The sequence below is a fragment of the Myotis myotis genome, unplaced genomic scaffold (genome assembly GCF_014108235.1).
Source record: "Myotis myotis isolate mMyoMyo1 unplaced genomic scaffold, mMyoMyo1.p scaffold_m19_p_14, whole genome shotgun sequence".
NCBI lineage: Eukaryota > Metazoa > Chordata > Mammalia > Chiroptera > Vespertilionidae > Myotis > Myotis myotis.
In genome coordinates this window covers 44,065,642-44,085,324 of record NW_023416318.1, presented here as the reverse complement: position 1 = coordinate 44,085,324, position 19,683 = coordinate 44,065,642, and the positions used below count along the sequence as shown (strand labels likewise).

Below are 19,683 nucleotides of genomic sequence, written 5' to 3'. Positions count from 1 at the left end.
GGCCTGAGGGCCCACAGCCTGTCCCTCCTCACCACCCGCTGCCACCATGTCGACAAATGAAGAAACTGAGGCATGGGGAAGACTCCTGGTTCCTCCAGCCTGTCAGATCCCCCAGATCTGGGTCCCACCAGCCCTGCTGCCCCGAGATCTCACTTCTGCGGGGATGTCCAGCATTGTCTCCGGCAGCGGCAGCCCAAGCCCAGCCTGGCCTGCTGGTCCAGGACAGGGGCCACAGATGATGTCCAAACAGCCCAACCCCCTCCCCCCAGAGGGAGCAGAGCCGCTGGGACTGGGTGCTCCTGGCCGAGGAGACCACTTTGTGCCTTCACAGCCAATGGGGAGCCATGCTGACCGGGGTAGGGACACATTTTATGAGAACAGGGTTTTCCTTGGGTGTTGGCCCACGTGTGCCCAGGTCCACAGCTGTGCCCTCCTGTTTCTAAGACAGCCGGAAGCCGGGCACAGAGGAGGGGCTGTGGCCTGGAGGAGGGAAAGCTGGCTGGGTCCCAGTGCTAACACTAACTCTGTGTGTGTGTGTGTGCCTTTGCACGCCCCTTGACCTCTCTGTGCCTCAGTTTCCTCAGCCACATCACAAAGGGCAGAACAGCAAGGCCCCAGGTCCCTTCCAGCTCCAGCATCTGGGATTTCTGCGGAGGGAGGGCGGGGTGGGGGCTCACTCTGCCTTTCCTCTCCCCTTCCTTGCTTTCTGTTTCTGTGTTATCCATTTATCTCCAGCTACCCAGGTCTCCTGTCATGGTCTGCCGCTCTCTGCCTCTCTGGCTCGGTATTTTCCTGCCTGCCTCTTCTTTTCTCGGCCTATGAGTCTACCTCTGATTTTATCTCCCTGTCTGTCACACCCCCCTCTGCCTCTTTTTCTCTCTCCCTCTGTAGTTAGATGCGTTTCTCTGTCTAGTTATCTCTTTCTCTGGGTCTCTCTCTCGTGTGCGTGTGTGTGTGTGTCCTGGCGGCTCTCTCCGCGGCTCTCCCGCTCGCTCCCGTCCCCTCCCCCTCCGCCAGCCACCGCCTCCCTCCCTCTGCGCGTCTCCCCAGTCCTTATTTGGCTGGGCGGGAGGGCTGGCGGGAGGAGGCGGCCCGCGGGCGGGGGGCGGAGGGCGGGAGCGGGGCCGGCGGAGGAGGGCGGTGGGTGGTGCTGAAGGGACAGCTCCGCGGCGGCGTTGGCGGCGGCGGCGGCCCGGGGCGCGGAGCGGGTGCCCAGCGCGGGAGCGGCGAGCGCAGCCATGCCCCAGGCCGCCTCCGGGGCAGCAGCAGCGGCGGCCGAGGCCGGGGCGCGGGCCGGGGGCGCCGGGGGGCCGGCGGCGGCCCGGGCGGGACGATGAAGCGGCAGAATGTGCGCACGTTGGCGCTCATCGTGTGCACCTTCACCTACCTGCTGGTGGGCGCCGCCGTCTTCGACGCGCTCGAGTCGGAGCCCGAGATGATCGAGCGGCAGCGGCTGGAGCTGCGGCAGCAGGAGCTGCGGGCGCGCTACAACCTCAGCCAGGGCGGCTACGAGGAGCTGGAGCGCGTCGTGCTGCGCCTCAAGCCGCACAAGGCCGGCGTGCAGTGGCGCTTCGCCGGCTCCTTCTACTTCGCCATCACCGTCATCACCACCATCGGTAACTCCTCGCGGGGCAGGGGGCGGGGACCCGGGGCCAGCATTCCGGAGCCCACGGGGGCGGGGGTCCCCCGGTGGAGGGTCTAGGCGCCGAACCCAGGGCTGCCGGAGCCCCGAGTTCCGCCTGGTGTGTCTGCTCCGCGGGCACAGGACTCGGGGGAGGCGTCGGTTCCTGGCTCTGGACCCGACTCTCCAGCGGGGCCAGCCCCAACTTGTCCCTGCCAGGCTGCGCGGGGCCCCGGGGGACTCCGAAGTGTGTGAGAGGAGCAGGGACCGGACCGGCGGAGGCTGGGGAGGAGGGGTGTGGCCCGGCCAGGCCGTGGAACCCGGCGCTCAGTGCCAGCCGCTGGGAGCGTGCGACTCCTCCCTGTCCCTGCAGATGGGCTGGGGCTCCAGGGACACGTGTGGATGCAGGTCCGCGGCACGCCGGGGACTCCGGGCCACTCTGGGTTCTTGAAACACCCTGTACCTGCGGGCTGTGGGTGCCTCCGTGTGTGTGTGTGTGTGTGTGTGGCGCGCGCGTGTGTGTGTGTGTGTGTGTGTGTGTCCAGTTCCGAGAGTTTGTGCCTTTAATGCTGTTGGGGTGGCAGAACTGGTTCTGGAAGCCAGATGCAGCCTTGTCTGCTTTCTTCCCTGCTGTCCCAGGGAACAGTCACCTCACAAGAATGGCCCCAAGTGCCCTTCTCCAGGCCACGGCCACCGCAGCACAGGAAGTTACACACGCACCTAGGAGCTCTCACAACACAGGCACGGGCGCACAAACAGGTACACACGCGAGCACACACAGGCACACACAGGCACAGACACACAGCACACAGCAGACGTCCAGGAAAGAACTCTCCAGTGAGGTCCTTGATGTGCTGTTCAAAAGTGTCCAGACGGGAGTAAACACCTTGCCCACTCCCAAGACTCGATGAACCCAGCCAGCGCCTCACTTCTGCCCCTCCATGACCTTGGGCAAGTCCCTTCCCCGGCCTGGGTCTGGGCTCCCCTCCAGACAACCAGAGCTTGGCTGCAATGATCTCAAGGACTCCTCCCAGTCCTGAGGTGCTCCCACCCACCTTCCTCCAAAGCCCCCTGGGAAGCCACCAGGGGCTGTTGCTTCCGCCTCGCCTCTCTCCTCTCCTCCCCCGGGTCCCCTCCTTCCCTTGGCTGGACTCCCAGGGGCTCCTTGCCACTTGGCATGGCCCATGGCAAGATGGCAGTGTTTTCCCAGGAGTCCCGAGGGTGAAAGGCAGGGCTCGAGGCTGTCCCTGCCGTCCGTCCGCCTGTCCGCTGCTGGACTCTGTGGGAGGCTCCACGTCTCTCTGGGGGCCACAGGGAGCTATGCAGGGTAGTTCTTGGATTCCTCTCTTGGAAGAGGAAAAAGAAGGAGCCACAAGTAGATGTGGCCCCAGTGGGGGTCCCTCTGGGTTCTGCTGACCCTGTGAGTTTATAGCAGGATGACCAGACTCAGGCCCTGCCCCAAAGGTCAGGTTTGCTTTCCCGGGAAGGACCAGACCGGTCCTCCCCTTCCTCCTCGGCCACCACCCTGCCACCTGCCAGGGTTTCAGGAGCAGCGAACATTCTCAGGCCTCCCTGCTCTCTCTTCCCACACATCATGCCCCTGGTCATGTGCCCCCTCTCTTTCTCAGTCCCAGGTGCCAGCTGCCCGGCTCCTCAGTAACCTCCCAATCAACCCCTTGCCTCCAGCCTCATCCCCCACGGGGCGAGTTCCCCTGGACAGTGCTGCCAGAAAGGCTCTCCTCAAAGCACAGCTCTGACCACACCAGCACGATACTCAGTGGCCCGAGATGGTCCCATTACGCATGGAATCCAGCCCATGCGCCTTATCTCAGTTTCAAGGTCCTTTATACCTGGCTGCGATCTCTGTGTCCAACTTCATTTCTCACTTCATACTGACGTGATCCCTCCACTGCAGCCAAACTGTTCCCTAAGAACACCTGAAGTGTGGCTGTCTGGCGCACCTTTTTCTCTGCCTTCTATTTATCTAGTTCTAGTCCAAGCTAACCTTCCAGGTCCGGCTCAAACCCCACTTCCTCTTTAACGTCTCTAAGAACATTCCAAGCCACGGCTCTGGGCAATTGCAAGACTTATTGTCAGGATGACGAGGGTGACACTGGAGGCTCTTTTGCCTGGTTATTTAAATGTTAGGGGCTGTGTTTGGTCTCTTTAACCACACTGTCATTAGCCTTCACGTGGGCAGGGCCTTGTGGTCCCCATCGCCGTGCTCCCCGTGCTGGCACAGTACCCAGAGGCACACGTGAGCACGGAGAAGGCAATTGGTGAGTTTCAGGTGTGCAGAAATGAAAAGGCATCATCTTTTCCCTCCATCCCTGCCATCTCCCCAAGTGTTTGTCGTCCTCACCAAGAGAGATGCTAAAGGCTGGAGGTAGAGACAGATAGAGTGTGATTCTGGTGATTATTTATTTATAATGTGCCGGGCAAGAGGAAAGACAGCGTCAAAGCACCACCCTAGTGTTGTGGGGGTCCCAGACTGGCACTGCCCACTCCCTGCCTCCCCCAACCATCCCTGGCTTTTTGTCACCTTTCATCCCGGCTATACCACCTGGCTGGAAGCTGTCCACGGGAGCTCAACTCTAAGAAAAACCTGTCTGAGCTGTGATCAATGCCTGGAAGGGGCTTTATATTAGACTAATTGACCCCAAACGCAAAGGCAGCAGCCTCTGGCCATCTGACCCCTTTGGGGATCCAGTGGATCTCCTGAGGCACCAGTGATCCCATCGGGGCAGGATAATGACAGAACCTCCCATTCATTCAGCACCTTAATGAGCACAGTGCACTTTCATCTCAGCCTTCACAGCTCAGAGACGTTTCCAGGGCAGGTATTGTTAGCTCCGATGCACAGATGAGGGCATGGAGGCTCAGGGAGGGGAAGGGACTCCCCCAGAGTAATGCGGCTGGTGAGCAGTGAGTTAGAGCAAGAAGCTGGGTCTTCTGACTTCAAGGCTAGTGCTCTTTCCCCTGCTGGCCTCTTTGCTGCTTCCTCTGCCTCCATAGGCTGTGAAGCCCAGAGCAGGCCAGGATCAGCAGGACCAAAATGTGCTCAGTGATGCCAGTTTGCTGGGCACCCACCATGGGCAGCCTTGATTGGTTGAGGGTCAGCAGGGCCAGCATTAGTCATTCACCTGGTTAGTCACAGCCTCTGCTGGCTGCAAGGATTCCTCAACTGCCATCTCTGGCCTCCTAGCCAAGAAACCCTTCCTTTCTTGGGCCTTAAGTTCATCATATGCAAACAGAAACTGGGAAGTTTAACCTCTCTAGCTATTGAGTCATTAAACTCCTCCAGGGCCCCAGCCCCATCTATTCATAGCCGGAGGCTGTCAGAGCAGGGAGGGGCCTGGAGATCAGCTAGTGCCCCCCTCCTCTGACAGAGGTGATGGGCGCCAGACAGCCAGAGGGTAGCGAAGCCTGCCTCCCAGGCCCCACCTTGTTCAGGATGCCTCTTTATTTAGTATTATTATTAACAGCAACAATAATAATAGTAGCCACCATTTAATACCTACTCTTCGGCAGGCCCTATCCAAAACTCTTTCTTTCTATCCCCTCAATTCATTCCCTCACCTACCCTTCAAGATGGGCACTATTACCTACATTTTTCCAGGGGAGGAACCGAAGGCTCTGGGTGTAAATGACTCACCCACCCCCTTGTGACTTGAAAGGAGGCACCTGCCCAGATGCAGCTGAGCCTCTCTGACTCCCATGCCCCGGATGTCTTGCCAGTTCTTTCTCCACTTCAAGAACTCAGCCCAGACCCTGTAACTCGAGGGCACCGAGCAGCCACAGTTGTCTTTCCCCCAACAAAGCCCTCTCCAGCCGGCTGCTTCCCCGCATCCTTTCCCCTGACCACGTGCTAGAGCTGTGCCCAGCACCAGGCCTACCTGAAGCTGCCACAGGCTCACAGGTGCCTGTTCTCCCACTGCAGGTCCCAGAATCCTTGTGGCTCTAAGACAACATGAGGCCAGATGATGATTAGCTGAGGGGCTGGAGCAGAAACGCTTCTGTCCTGCTCTTTCCTCAGCCTCCAGCCTGTTCTCAGCTGAGCACAGGTCCCATGGCCTGGGTTAGGTTATGAATTCAAGCCGGCCGCTCACTTGTTCCATCTTTCCAAGGAGGAGGAAAGTACAGAAGTGACCTGCCATCCCCAAATCCCAAAGTCCTCAAGCAAAAGAGTGAAAGGAAACGTTAGCAATCCTCCAAACACCCGAGAGGTGAGTGACTTGCCCAAGGTCATACAGTAAGTGGAAGGTACAACCCTGAGTAGAACCTGCACCTTTGGGCGCCCAGACTGAAGTTCCCTCCATCACCCCAGCCTGTTCCCCTCATGACCCACCATCTCTCTTAGCACTGGGCCCCGGCCGCCTATCACTCCACTGTTCCCAGTCCTCTCTTGACTTCCCAGGGGGATGGAAGGGCAGCCCAGCTGGCAACAGTCCCACTGCCCTCTCTCAGTTGGCATTTCCTTCCTCCCTGCCCAGAGGCCACTCCTCGGCTTCAGCCACACAAGCCTTTGCTGAGGGTGGTGTAGAAATGCAGGTACTGGCTTAAAAGCCATAGTGCCAGGGTTCATCTCTCAAACCACCCCTCCGCTAACTCCCCCCAAACCCCGCCACCAGCTGTATGATCTTGAACAGATGACTTAGTCTCTCTGAGCTTGTTTTGTCATCTACAAAATGGGAGGATAATATCTGCCTCCCAAGATGAAATGGGAGGATATTAAAAAAAAGTGCCCGGTACAGAGTAGGCACTTAATAAACAGTATCTGCAACTATTGGCGCTATTAGTATTATTGTCTGTGTATTATTACTTCCCCAGCGGGAACTGCTATTCCCCAAGGACTTCTGTGACCACAGCTACCTCTGCTCCTTGCTAACAGGTGGGGGCAGTAGGGCTGAAAACCAGAGGCTGCTGCCCACTTCCCTTTATCCTCCTAGTCCTCCTCCCCCATCCCAGGCTTCCATGGTTGTCACCTATGCCTGGAGCCCACCTGCCAATCAGACTCAGGGCCAAGACTCCCTCCTCCGAGCAGGCAGACCCTGGGGAAAACCCACTGGGAGAGTGCGGTGCACAGGGGTAGAACCAACCCTGGATTGGGGCAGGGAAGCACAAGTTCCAGTTCCACTTAGTTCAGCTGCTGGTCCTCTATGACCATCAGTTTTCTCATCTACGAAGCGGGTGTATTTGATCAGAGGTCCTTCTGACTGCCATGCCTCCTGCCTACATGTCCAGTTCCCATACATCACAATGGGTGGGGGGAGGCATGGAGGGAGTGGGGTGAGAATCGGACAGAAATAGAAGACACACGGCCGGCCACAGTGGCGACAGGACAAACACAATAAGTATTTTCAAAGAAAACATAAACAAGCACAGATGAATATGGTGCAAATCACCACTATAAACAGCTTTCAGCTGGCAGCACAAACGGTGACTCTGTGAGTGGATTTTGTCATTTAAAAAAATGTAAAACTGATTTCCCTGCAGTCAGCCAGCCAGGGAAGAGACCGTTGGCAGCCTGGGCACCTTCGCTGAGCCCAGGATGGGCACTCCCTCACCCTTGGACAAGTGACCTCATCTCTGCCTTGGACGCAGGGGAGTGTCATGAGTCTCTAACAAGTCAGGCGCTGTCCCAGGCCCTTCTTACCACCTTCCTTCCCACAACCGCCCTGGGAGGGCTGGCGTTATCATCTTATGACAGCCCAGGAAAGGGAAGCTCAGAGAGGTTCATTATGTGGCCCAGGGCCCTACAGATATAAAAAGACAGCCCTGGGGCTTACCCCCAAGACTGTAGGGAGTATCTTTTCACAGAGCCCTCAACTCCCTAACCCCCACAGAGCCTCTGCCATCCATTTTATTTTTTTTTTAATATATTTTATTGATTTTTTACAGAGAGGAGGGGAATAGAGAGTTAGAAACATTGATGAGAGAGAAACATTGATCAGCTGCCTCTTGCACGCCCCCTACTGGGGATGTTCCCGCAACCAAGGTACATGCCCTTGACGGGAATCGAACCTGGGACCCTTGAGTCCGCAGGCTGACGCTCTATCCACTGAGCCAAACCGGTTAGGGCTCTACCATCCCTTTTATAGGAACATCACAAGTAATGAAAATGGTACCAGGTCTGTGCAGGGCACTCAGGCTGTGGCCTCAGTTTCAGGACTGATTGCCCTCAGGACTGTGGATCAAGCAGGTAGCCCAAGGAGAAAGCAGAATGTGAGCTCCAGTCCTCTCAGTTTACAGCGTGGCAACTACAGTTCAGATGGACAGGGGGCTTGCTAAAGGCTGCCCTTCCCGTTGTCCTCAGAGCTGGCCTTGGAGCCTGTGTGCTGACACTTCACTCCATGCTGTGGGTCCTCTTAGAAAAGAGAGCAAGCTGCCAGCCAGCCTCGTCTGCTGGCCCCGGGCCTCCTCCTGATCCCTCCGTGAGCCTCTGGTCCTCAGAGAGTCACCTGACAAATGCGTGTTGTGGTCGTCGATAGAGCAGTCAAGGGCCAAGCTCATGCCACTGCCTCTCTATCCACACTTGCTGGTTGTCCAGAAACTGCCGAGGCTCAGGCAGCTCCCTGGTGGCTCCTGGAGACCTGCGCCTCACCTGGAGCAGCCCTGCCCCAAGCCACTGGCCCAAGTCACATTTCACTTTCCCATTCCCTATAGCCGGCCTCAGCCCCTGTCTAGAGCAAGCAGCCCCAGTCCTCCTGGTCCTGTGGCCTCCTGGGACCCCTGCCAAGCTGAGGCTGACCCTCCACCCCTGCTTCCTCCAGTGACACCCAAGGAACTCTTTGTGAAGGGGTACTGGTTGCTATGAATATAAGGCAGGAGCCTGGCCTGGGAGCTACAAATGGGGTTCTTTCTCTCCTGAGATGCCTTAGACAAATTGTTCATTCTCTCTCTCTCTCTCTCTCTCTCTCTCTCTCTCTCTCTCTCTCTCTCTCTCCTTCCCCTGTATTTATGGGAGGAACAAAAAACTTCCCTAGTGTACCCTAGTCTTCCCATCCATATAGAGGGGGTGTCCCCAAGGGGACATGATGTATGCTAGCCCAGCAATGTAGAATTTTCTACGCTAATGTTTCCCAAATGATCAGATCTGGGTTTGATCTTCTTTAAATGCAGATTCTGAATCACTAGGTCTGGGATGGGGCCTGAGACTCTGAATTCTCACAAGGCCTCAAGGGACCTGATGCTGTTGATCCATGGTCCATACTTCTAGTGACAAGGATCTAAATAACCTGGAGACCTGACTTCTGGGAATAGACATGTGACTGTGGTTTTAAGAACAAGAAGGTTTAGAACTGGGAAAATCCTTAGGAATCTGGTCTTGGAATGTTAGAGCCAATGGTCTCAGAGCTAATGGACCCTTCTCTGAGGCTTAGAGCGGGGCTCTGATTTGCCCCATGGGAGCCAGCCATGGAGCCTGGGTGGGGCCGCGTGCTGTACAGTCACTGTGGGTGGGAGAAAGGGAAAAGGAGAGGGTGGTGGAAGGGAGAGGTATGGAAAGGGCTTGTCCCATAGGGAAGCCTGCAGACAAGAAGCCACTGGTCCTCCGCTGTCCTCCTTTCCTCCCCTGTCTGCCAGGGAAGTTCCTTATATCCATGGAGAAGGGGTGCCCCAGAGATTACATGTCACAGTGGGAAACTGGTTCCTCCCTCATGGCATCTACCCAGAATCCCAGGGGCAGTACGACCTCCAGCCCCCATTAGGAGAAGAGGCTCAGGCTCATTTCTTCTTTCGTGGTCTGGGATCCAGACGTCCAAGGCCCATAGAAGTCACCAGGCCCTATGGCTACCAGATACCTCACCCTGTTGCCAGCGACAGTGTGGAATGCAGGCAGCAGGACAGGGCCCACTCCTTTCTAGACCCATCAGGCCACATGTATCTAGACATCAACAACCTGGGGAGCATTCAGAGGAGGGGAGCAGCATGTCAAATGAAGGGCACTTGGTGGGGGCAGGCCTGCAGAACCTGAGTGCTGCCTTCAGGTATCTGCTGGGCTATTGAAAGGTGAAAGCATCAACCTTGGGCTGATTAGGCACATGGGGTTGAACCAGCACCAGGGGGTGGAGTCCACAGAAAGACTTAAGTCCAATATAATTCAGAACTTATTAGCTTTGAACTTGACCAAAGATGGACTGGGCGACCTTGAGCGGTGGGGAGCTCCCCATCATAGAAAGTATGCAAAAGACACTGGATAGGCATGCAGCAGAGGTCACCTAGATCAGTCAGGATCAACCAGAAAAATAGAGCCAGTGGGAGATACATAGTATGAGATGTATTACAAGGAACTGGCTCGTGTGATCATAGTAGCTGGCCAGGCAAGTTCAGAATCCACAGAGCAGGCCACCAGGACGGCCAGGCTGGAACTCCTGCCAGCCCAGGGTGAAGCTGCTATCTACCAGCAGAATTTCTTCTTCGGGGAATCCTCAGCTTAGCTCGGAAAGCCTTTCAACTGATTGAACCAGCTCCATGAAGATTATCTAGGATAATCTCCTTTACTTAAAGACAACTGATTATGGACTTTAATCACATCTACAAAATGCCTTCACAGCAACATCTAGATTAGTGTCTGATTAAATAACTAGGGCCTTTATTAAGCCTAGCCAAGTTGACACATCAAAAAATCATCACACAGTCCATATATCGGACTGGAGGCTGCTATAAATGGCTTTTAAGATTCTTCCCAAACCTAAGATGTTTTGATTTCTTGATCTCCAAGGGGGCATCCTGGAAAGTTAGAGCACCCAGAGTGGGACTCCTGACCCTCTGGGTCACCTTCCAAATAAACCAAGGCTTGCCTTCATTTTAGTCAGTTTACCAGAAATCATTGAGCTCTCCTGAGTGTCAGGCACTATACCAAGAGAATAGAAAACTAGGACCCAGAGCCTTCCCCAAGGAGTCTCTGGTCCAGTAGAATCCTGAAACCGCAAGTTGAGTGGTATGTGTGCTAAGTCCCAGTGCAATGACTGAAACAGGAATCTGAGAAGGCTTCCTGAAGCAGGTGGTACTTCAGGTAGGCTTGGATGGAGAGTGAGGACTTCAGGTGAAGAGTGGCGGTGGGAGCTTTCCAGGATGCGGGAACAGCGTGAGACCGGCTGAGGGCCATGCGCATGCCAAGGAAAGGTGGTTGTGAGCAGACCCTGGAGGGGGCTGAGTGCTGGACTCCGGTGAATGGACTCAATTTGACAGGTGCTGGAGGAGGGAAGTGACAGATGCCAACCTGTGTTTGGATCCACTACCTGGATCCTGCCCAGTGGGTGTCCCCATGACCCCAGTTGAATTAGTGGTTACCCTCATCCGCTCAGTCGAACTAGTGGGTTTCCCTGTGACCCCACTTGAACAAGAGGGTAGTGACAACCTGAGTCCTGATTGCCCCCTTCACCCTCTCCTGGTCGCTCAGCAGACCTCAGCCAGCCCCCAGGACATAGTTCCTTTTCTGGGCCAAAGCCACTCTGGAGGCCAGACCAAAGCCAGTCTATGGTGGCGTGCCGGAGGCCTGGGGCAGCGCCGAGCCGAGAGATGATACTCTGGATATTCTCTACATGGACAGCCCCAGGTCCCCACTCTCAGATCCCCTTCCTCTCCGCTCAAGGCTCCAGGGCTTGGCTCGGACTCAGTGTCCCTCTTCAGGAATGTGCAGGGCCCCTCCTGACCACAGCCTGATGCAGAAATAACCATCTCAGAAACATCCGGAGAGGCACATTCCAGCCTGCCGGCCACGGGATCATCTGGGGGGCTCTCTCCAGAGACCCAGATTGTCCCGCTCCAGTGGAGCTGCCTGGAGAGAGTGGCCCCAAGCTCTCAGGCAGGAGGAGGCCTCTCTCTGAGATGGGAATAGTCCTCCTGAGGTCGCAGGGGAGCTCCCCAAAGCCTGGGGAGCAGGCAGAAGCAAATGTCCGATTGGTGCAGCAGAGGGGTCTTCCCTGGGTGACTCCATCCAGATCTTGGGCCCGACAGGAGGCAGCCATTCCCCACGGAGCCCGCCTCAGTTCCCATGGTCATGAACCAAGGCTGCCATTCACTGGAGGTTTCTCTGGGCTGAGTTCATTCCGTGTATTAGCTCATTGAACCCTCACGGTCCCCGACCAGGGCAGCACTGTATAGCCCCCCTTTCATAGATGAGGACCCTGCGGCTCAGCGGGGTGAAGAAATGCTCCCAGCGTCACACTGCTGGCGAGTGGCAGAGAGGGCGCTACAGCCCTCTTGTGGGCGCCACACTTGTTCCCACAGGTTCTCTTCTGAGCCTCACAACAACCCAGAGGTGCAGGTCCCGTTATTCCTACTTTGCCAAACACTGGACTTGAGAACGTGAGGTCATTTCCTGCGACCCAGAGCCAGCAACTGTGGGAGCAGGCATCGCCTCCAGGCCTTCCTACCCTAAAACCGAGCTCCCCCCGCGAGGGCTGAAGGTGGGTCACCCCACCGTATGGGCGTTAGTGCATTTGAGAAGCACACGTCAGCCTGTGGAGGGCAGAAGGCAGTGCTGTGGGGGCAGCCGTCACCGAGTGGCCTTAGTTCCCTGCATTTGTCAGCACCGCCCTTCTGAACAGGACAGGAACCTGAAGCCAGAAACGGGAACAGAGTGATGATTCTTGAGAGTGGCCAGTAAGTGTGCGGCGGGGGCCTTGTTGGGGGTGCTCACTGGTGCCTTGCTGATGGGGGCAGGTAGGGTAAGACGCCCCGGTGTGCTCCGTAGGAAGTTTGTCGGTTTGGAGCATCCGTTGTTTGGGCCAGAGCCCAGGTGTCAGGGCCCAGCCCCCGCGTGTTAACTCATTAGACCTGCGCTAAGCTCAGGAGGCGGGAAGTGTTAAATACGCCCCATGTGAAGGAGTCTGCGCTCAGGCACAGGAGAGGAGGGAGCAGCTGGGAGGCTGGGCCCCTGGGCGAGCAGGCAGCTAGTGTTTTATTTCTGGGTTTCCTTGGTCTTTAAGGAACATTCAAGGGGCCGCAGAGGAAGAATCTTTGGCGCTCACAAGCCAAAGCGCCTGGAGCGAGCCAGGTGGCGGAGACATCAGGAGTCAGTGGGTGGCCCCAGGAGAAGGTCAGTCTCCCCACCCGCTCAGAGGAGAAAGGGACTGAGAGTTTCAGTGGGGGTCCCGCGGACAGGCTGCGGCTCCCCTTCATGGCTCGAGCTCTCAGCCTGCTCTCCAACAACCCCAGGGAAGGGCTCCAGCCCTGGGCAGGCCCCTCGCTGGCCGTGTGAGCATCATTTATCCGGGAACAAACTGGGGGCTTTGGCCAGGCTGAGCCAGTGTGCGCCTCTTCGGCATGGCCTGCCTGGAGGGTTGTCCACCATGAGGCTTAGTCAGACCCTCCAGGGCTGTTCATGGCCCTTGATCCACCTCCAGATGGGGCCAGAGAGAAAGGCACCTGGATCCAAACTCAGTGGCAGCCTCCTTCCCTCTGGTGTCTTGCTCAGCTCAAGCCCCAGAGCCAAGCACTCTTGTCTTCCCGGGGACCAAAGAGGCCCTGGTGTCCCCGGCTGCCCTCAGGGCTGTCCAGTCGATGTCCAGTCTACACATCCTTTCTCAGGGTTGTGACTGATGACCAAGCAGCTGGCTGAGTGAAGTGGGGGATGCAGCGCCCTCCACTGCTTCTCTGCTCCCACCTGGCTGTGAGACCTACAGCAAGTCACATCCACCTGGCCTTATCCGCAAAGGACCGGGCTGGTGGGTCTGAGCCCCTTACAGCCCGGACGGCCTCTGGCGGACCTGCCCCTGGCCTTGGCTTCTTCCAGCCCCTCCTGGGAGGCACATTCCCCGGGATGATGCTCTTGTCCCCACTTCACCCCAGGCTGGCGGAGCCCTGGAGGGACTTCCTCTGAGTCCAATCCCAAGAATAAAGCTCTGTCCGGGACCTCCAAGCCACCCCCTTCTGGAAAGAAAGCATTTCTGAGTGTGGCCCCGGCCCCGTTATCAGCAGAGCGAGTCCACTGCCCCAGCCCCTGGGACAGCTGGAATGCAGGAGCCTCCCGCCTGGAAAGGGCGGCCGCCAAGGCTGGCAGCTCCCACAGTAGCCCATGTGGGTGTGGGAGGAAGCCATGGTGCTGAGAGCAGGCTGACCCCAGCCATTGCTTTCTGAGGGGGGTTGCCTGCAGAGAGGTGCGGACGGTCTGACTTCCCACATCACCGCCTGCCGGACCTGAGCCCGCCAGGGGGAGCGCGCTTCGGTCAGTCCTGCAACCCAGGCCCTGGGCTAACTCAGAAGCTTGGAGGCCTGGGCACTGAGGTCCTGCGACCAGGGACTTGGTAGACCTGTGAGGGGCCGGGGTTAGCCCCATGTCTTGATATTGGAAAACGTTTATGGGACGTTACACGATTACCCATTGCAGAACACACACAGGCCAATCGAAGGTCCTGGCAAGCATCTTCCTCAGCCTTTGGCTGGAATGAGGTCCGTGTAGGGTGGTGCAGGCACTGGTGTGCCCATGCAGAACCAGGGCGCAGCTTGGCAGTGGGTGGCGATGCCTGGAGTCCTTCAGATTCTTTGAGAATCACTGATTCAGTCCAACCTTTCTCTCTTCCAGATGAGATTGAGACTGGGCGAGGTGCAGGGAGAGATGGGGAGCGCCCCAACCCCACCCCAGCCCCTAGCAGTTCAGTAACAGAGCCAGGCCTCAAACCCAGGCCTCCTGACTACTCCTTCAGGCATCCGCACAGTCATCCCTCCACTCCTTTTGTTTTTCTGAGCATCTTCCATGTGCCAGGCACCGTTCCAGACCTCAGGACTCAGCCCCTGTCCTCATGCTGCCTACATTTCAGAGGAAGCAGATAGCCAAGAAACTAAATTACGTGATCACAAATAAAACATCATCTCAGTGGTAGCCAATGCCAGCACAGTCCGGGAGCACCTTCCTGGGAGGGGGCCTGTGTAATGCAGGGACCGGAAAGGAACCTTCCAGGAGGGAACAGCAACTGCAGAGGCCCCAGATAGGGGCCCGCCTTGGCGTGTTTGAGGAACAGGAGCAGAAGGAAAGATGTAGGTGCAGCACCCTGAGCAAAGAGGTGGAGACTGGGAGGGACTCGATCTTCAAGGCCACGGAAGCCCCACCAAGAGCCTGGCGTGTATTCTGAGTGGCTGGAAGTCCCTGAGAGGTCTAAGCAGGGTTGTGGTGTGATATGACTTAAATTTTTCCCAGGTCCCCCTGGCTGCGGTGGAGGTCAGATGGGTGTGGACTAAGAGGGAAGCTGGAAGACTGGCCAGGCTGCAGTTCAGTGACTGAAAGAGAGGATGACAGAGGGCTGGACCCGGTGGGGACTGTGGAGGTGGAGAGCAGGGGGGATCGAGTGTGTGCGAGGCAGACTTGGCCCGACCTGCTGATGGATAGGAGTCGTGCCTTGGAGAGGAGGGGAGGGAGAGGGCGATGGGAGTCAGGGAAAGACAAGGGGGGTCTTTGGCCTGCGACTGGGTGGAGGGGAAGCCTTTTCTGAGCTGGGAAGTAAAGCCTGGTGAATAAACGGGTTTGGTCAAAAGATAAGATTTAAGACTTCTGTTTTAGACACACAGGTTAATTTTGAGACGCTTGTAACAAATCCATGAAGGCAGTTAGAGAGACAAGTCTGCAGCTCAAGGAAGAGGTCAAAGCTGCGATATAAATTTGGAGTTATCAGATGGAAATAATTTGAAGTCATGAGGCTAGATGAGGTCAGCTGGGGAGAGGGGAGAGAAGGCTCGGGCCAGCTCCTTCTCCTGCTGCAGGAGGTGGACACGAAGGGGGCTGCCCGGACATGGAGGAAACCTGGAGAGAGCGGTGTGTGGCCAGGAGGAGAGTGTCAGGAGGGGGAGCCGGCCACTGCCAGCCGCTGCTGGGAGATCAGGTCAGGTGACTGCAGAGAAATAACCAGTGGGTTTGGCAACACAGCGGAAATAACCAGTGGGTTTGGCAACACAGCGGCCGTTGGAGACACTGACCGTGAAAACGGTGCAACATTCAACAGCTTGTTCCAGGAGCAGGGGAAGCTGAGAGGGGTAGGGGGGCCTTTTGTATTTGCCTGGAGTGGAACAGAAGAGCCAGATTCCAGGAAAGGCAGGGGAGAGAAAGAATAAGATCGCAGCTCCATGTCAGGCCCTTTCACAAATGCTTCACAATCCTCCTCCGGCAGAGGCCCATGAGGTAGTTATCATTATGTCCATTATGCAAATGAGGCCCGAGGCCCAGCAAGGTTATCGGCTCAGGGCACCCAGCCAGGGACCTGAGTCCAGGCCTGTCCATCACCAAAGTCCCTGCTCATCGTGCAGCGGCCCCCACCTCCCGACTGCCAGCTCTGCCTGCCTCTCCTGGCCGCTTCTCCCCACCTCTCCGCCCATCTCGCCAGTGCATCCTTGTCCTTTGATCATTCCTGTCCACTTCCAGCAGTCTTGGCCTCTGCCTCCCTCCTCTGCTTTTCCTCTTTGATCCTGCACATCTGTCCTCGGCTGCATCCTAAGCTGGGCTTTATGCCCCACCCCCACCCTTGTAAGATGTCCTGACACCAAGGTGGGGGATCTGCAAGAGTTTTCAAGAGCCTTAGGGGAGCCTGGACCTGTGTGTTTGCGAGTGGGAGTGTGGGAGTGTGGCTTCTGCCCCCTTGACTGCCATCTGTAAAAAGTCTGGGGGTTTGGGGGGCCTGGCCAGCCTGCAGCTCAGCCCCTGCTCAGCACTGAGGGTCCAGAGATGGGAGCTCACAGGCCAGGGATGCCTACAGAGGCAGCCAGGAGTGGGCATCCAGAAAGGCCATGCATTTTTACCCCAATGGGGGAAGATGAGCCTCAAAGTTCTTCTATAGAGAATGGTACAGATGAGAAGTGGTGGCCAGGAGTCCTAAATAGGATGTAATTGGCAAAAGTGGCCACCTGGCTATCATCACATGTGCTTCAGGAAATTAGGAGGCTCGGGGGGAGGGTGTACTCAGGACCTCAAAGTCCCTTTTGGAGCCAGAGTGATTCCAGTGGGAAGTTGGGGACGAGGTTGGCCCAGAGACTAGTGAGGTAGAGAAGCCTTGGCAGGGACTAGGGCATGGAGCTCTCTGCCCAGCCTGGGGGCTCCCCTCCCTCCCCGGGCTCCCCAGCATCCCTTCCTGGTCATGATGAAGGAGGCCTCCCAGGATGTCCAGGGCCCACTCGAGCTCCTCCATCAGATCCTGAGGCCCTGTCCACCCCCGGCTGCCCTGGGAGGGCTGGAACCTGGCTCCCACTGGAAGAGATGAGCAGAGGGGACCCAACGTACAGACAGCCCTGACAGGGGGCTGCAGTAGTAATTAGCTTCTCACACATCCCCGGGTTATTTTTAAGCCTCGCTCTTCCCTGGTTTATTTTTAAAGTAACACTGGCACGTGGCTGGCCGGCTGCCCTTCCCAGGTGCTGGTGCCAATTTGGGCCAGGAATGGAGCAGGGCAGATGCGCCCCCCTCCCCGGGTTCCCACTGGGTGCCAGAGTTAACCAGCCCCTTTCTGCATGGCCAGGGAGGCTCCTGCTGTGCCGAACGCCTGGGTCCAGCCTGGGGGGAGCAGGTGGGCCGGCAGCGGGGGACCCACAGAGAACTCCCACATCACTGTCCTTGACCAGGTCTCCTCACCAGCCCAGCCTCGGCCTCCTCACTCCTCACGGGGTGTGTGATGCTGATAACTGCCTCTCTGATGTCAGACACTCCACAGGGAGTGAGAGACTAAACTGCTGCACAAACAGAAAAGAGTATTAGGATAAGGCACCCCCCTGCAAACACACTACCCTCACTGTCCTGCTAACCCCCCTCCAAGTCAGGCCCTTCTCCCTGGGTGAGTGACACCCAATCTGAGGCTCCTCTGTTCCCTCATCCCTTCCCCACCCTCCCTGAGACCTGCTTTCCACATTTCCATTCTGGCTGAACCCTGATCCAGGCTGCTCAGGTGAAGGGCTGCTGCCAGGCTGCTGGTGACCATTAAAAGGCTTCAGCTAGGATAGGGGTGAGGGCAAAGCCACCCTCCCCCAGCACCTCCCCACCCACCTCCCTCCTGGCAGCCTTCCAGAGAGCTGAGCTGTGGGAAAGCATTGCCAGAGGTTCGCTCTGACACCCTCTCCTGGGGTAGGGTTGGCAGCAGCAGCTGAGGCTGGAGAGGTAGGATGTAGGGTGGGGGGCCCTGAGAGGCAGGCTGAAAGCTCAGGCTTCTGGACCCTTAGGCAGCGGGAAGTCATGGAAGGTTCTGAGCAGAGGAGAGGCATGATCTGGAAGCAGGTGTGGGGGACTTGAGGGGCCAGGGGACTGGCAGCTGCTGGGGGTGACCGTTAGGAGCAGCTGCCCACGTCCAGACTGGAATGTGAGGGCCCAGGCGATGGTGGTGGCTGAAGGGACAGAAAGAAAGGGCAGGACTAGGAAAGGAGGAATGGCTGAGACCGGGCATGAGGGCAGAGAGGAGGGAAGACAGGCCAGGTGTTCACCCGGCTGGCTGAGGGAGGAGGACATGATCAGAAACCAGGCAGCACAGAGAGGGCCAGCATTGGGGTGGGGGAGATGATGCATTCGGGTGGCCAAGCCGGGCTCGGGGGTCGTGGTTCAGCCAGGTGGTGGGTGGAAACTCAGCCTCGAGCAGAGCTGGAGGCAAGGCTGTGAGGGCCTCCCTGGAACCAGCATCAGAGCGTCCCAGGCAAAGTCCTGGCCCAGTCGGGATACAGAACGGAGCCGAGGCAGCAGGGGACACTGCAAAGGACCAGTGGAAAGCAGGAAGGTAGAGTTTCAGGAGGAGGAGGGCTGGCACCAGGGCTGAGTGTGGCCAGAACACGAAGGGAAATGAGGATGCCAACAGTCTAGGTCACCCTGTGCGATTGTCCAGGCTGTGCGCTGCCTACAAGAATCCAGCTGGGGTTTGGGTTGCCAAAGTCCAGCCTGCTCGCCAAGTGATGCACTCCCAGGGGCTGCATCCGCCCAGAGGAGCCCATTTGTCCTCATTTGTCCCAGAGTGCCAGGGAGCTGGGGCAGCCGGCCCTGCCCACGGGGCACTGGGTCTGGAACTCAGGAAGGTCCTGAGGCTCTTGGGGAGAGCAGTCTTACTGGACAGCCTGATGGGTGAGGGGGAAAGCACGGCCAAGGCAAAGGCATGGTGGGCCTGCCTACCTGCCACCCTCCCTGTCTCCCACCCTTCCCTTTTCTTAAAGACATGAGGAGCCTGAAATAGTGAGGAGGTGCCAGACCAGGCGTGGCTCAGCGGTTGAGTGTCGACCTATGAAGCAGGAGGTCACAGTTCGATTCCCGGTCAGGGCACATGCCCGGGTTGCAGGCTCGATCCCCAGTGTGGGTTGTGCAGGAGGCAGCCGATCAGTGATTCTCTCTCATCATTGATGTTTCTATCTCTCTCTCTCTCTCCCTCTCCCTTCTTCTCTCTGAAATCAATAAAAACATATTTTTTAAAAAAACACCACAAAAAAGAATGCAGTGCTGTGGTGGCCTCCAGGAGCAAAGCCAAGAGGAAAAACACAGGGGTCAGCCTTGGGAGGGGTGGCCCCACCCCCTCTGAAATGGGAGAAGGGGGATGGGAGCAACGTGAAGGGAGAGTAGAAGCCATAGCGGGAGGGCCTGGCTCTGCCCTGTACTTTCTACATGACCTTGAGCAGGTCAACCTCTCTGTGGCTCAGTTCCCGCATCTTTAAATGGGGATAATAATAGTACTGGCCGCTGGGGCTGTTTGCGGGCTGACTGGCTTAGAGCGGTGTGGCACACTGTAAGCCCTATATAAAGGTCCGCTGGTATTGTTTTGAACTGGGGAGGAGGGAGCAGTGACAGGCATTTAATCATTTGAATAAAATCAAGTGCAGAGAAAGCCAGGGCTCCCAGATTCCACCTTGGAGTTGCGGGTGGGGAGGGCGAGGCTCGTCAGAACTGTACGCAGTAGCAGGAGAGCGCTGGGTCCTGGGGACACTGCCCAGCGCGGAGCTCTTGGCATCATAAAAAGCCAGCGCAGGACACTAATGCATAAGGAGGCGGCCTCTCCAAGCCATAGGAGCCATGAAGTCATGCTCCATTTATACCCTGGCCCAGCCAGCCAGCCTGTCGTCCCAGCCTGGGCCGTGAACAGGGTGCGGATGGAAGGTGGGTCCGGCGGCAGAGATTG

At 57.3% G+C, this 19,683-nt stretch overlaps 1 protein-coding gene across 1 annotated transcript in view; it reads left to right on the top strand.

The window, feature by feature from the left end:
* The first annotated feature begins 1,187 nt into the window (after positions 1-1,187).
* The window catches only part of KCNK3 (potassium two pore domain channel subfamily K member 3), a 37,580-nt gene continuing 19,084 nt past the window's right edge, over positions 1,188-19,683 (top strand). Inside the window, exon 1 of the mRNA XM_036335121.1 lies at positions 1,188-1,616. Coding sequence (XP_036191014.1) covers positions 1,334-1,616 — 283 coding nt within the window. The 5' untranslated portion in view covers positions 1,188-1,333. The remainder of the gene's footprint in view (positions 1,617-19,683) is intronic.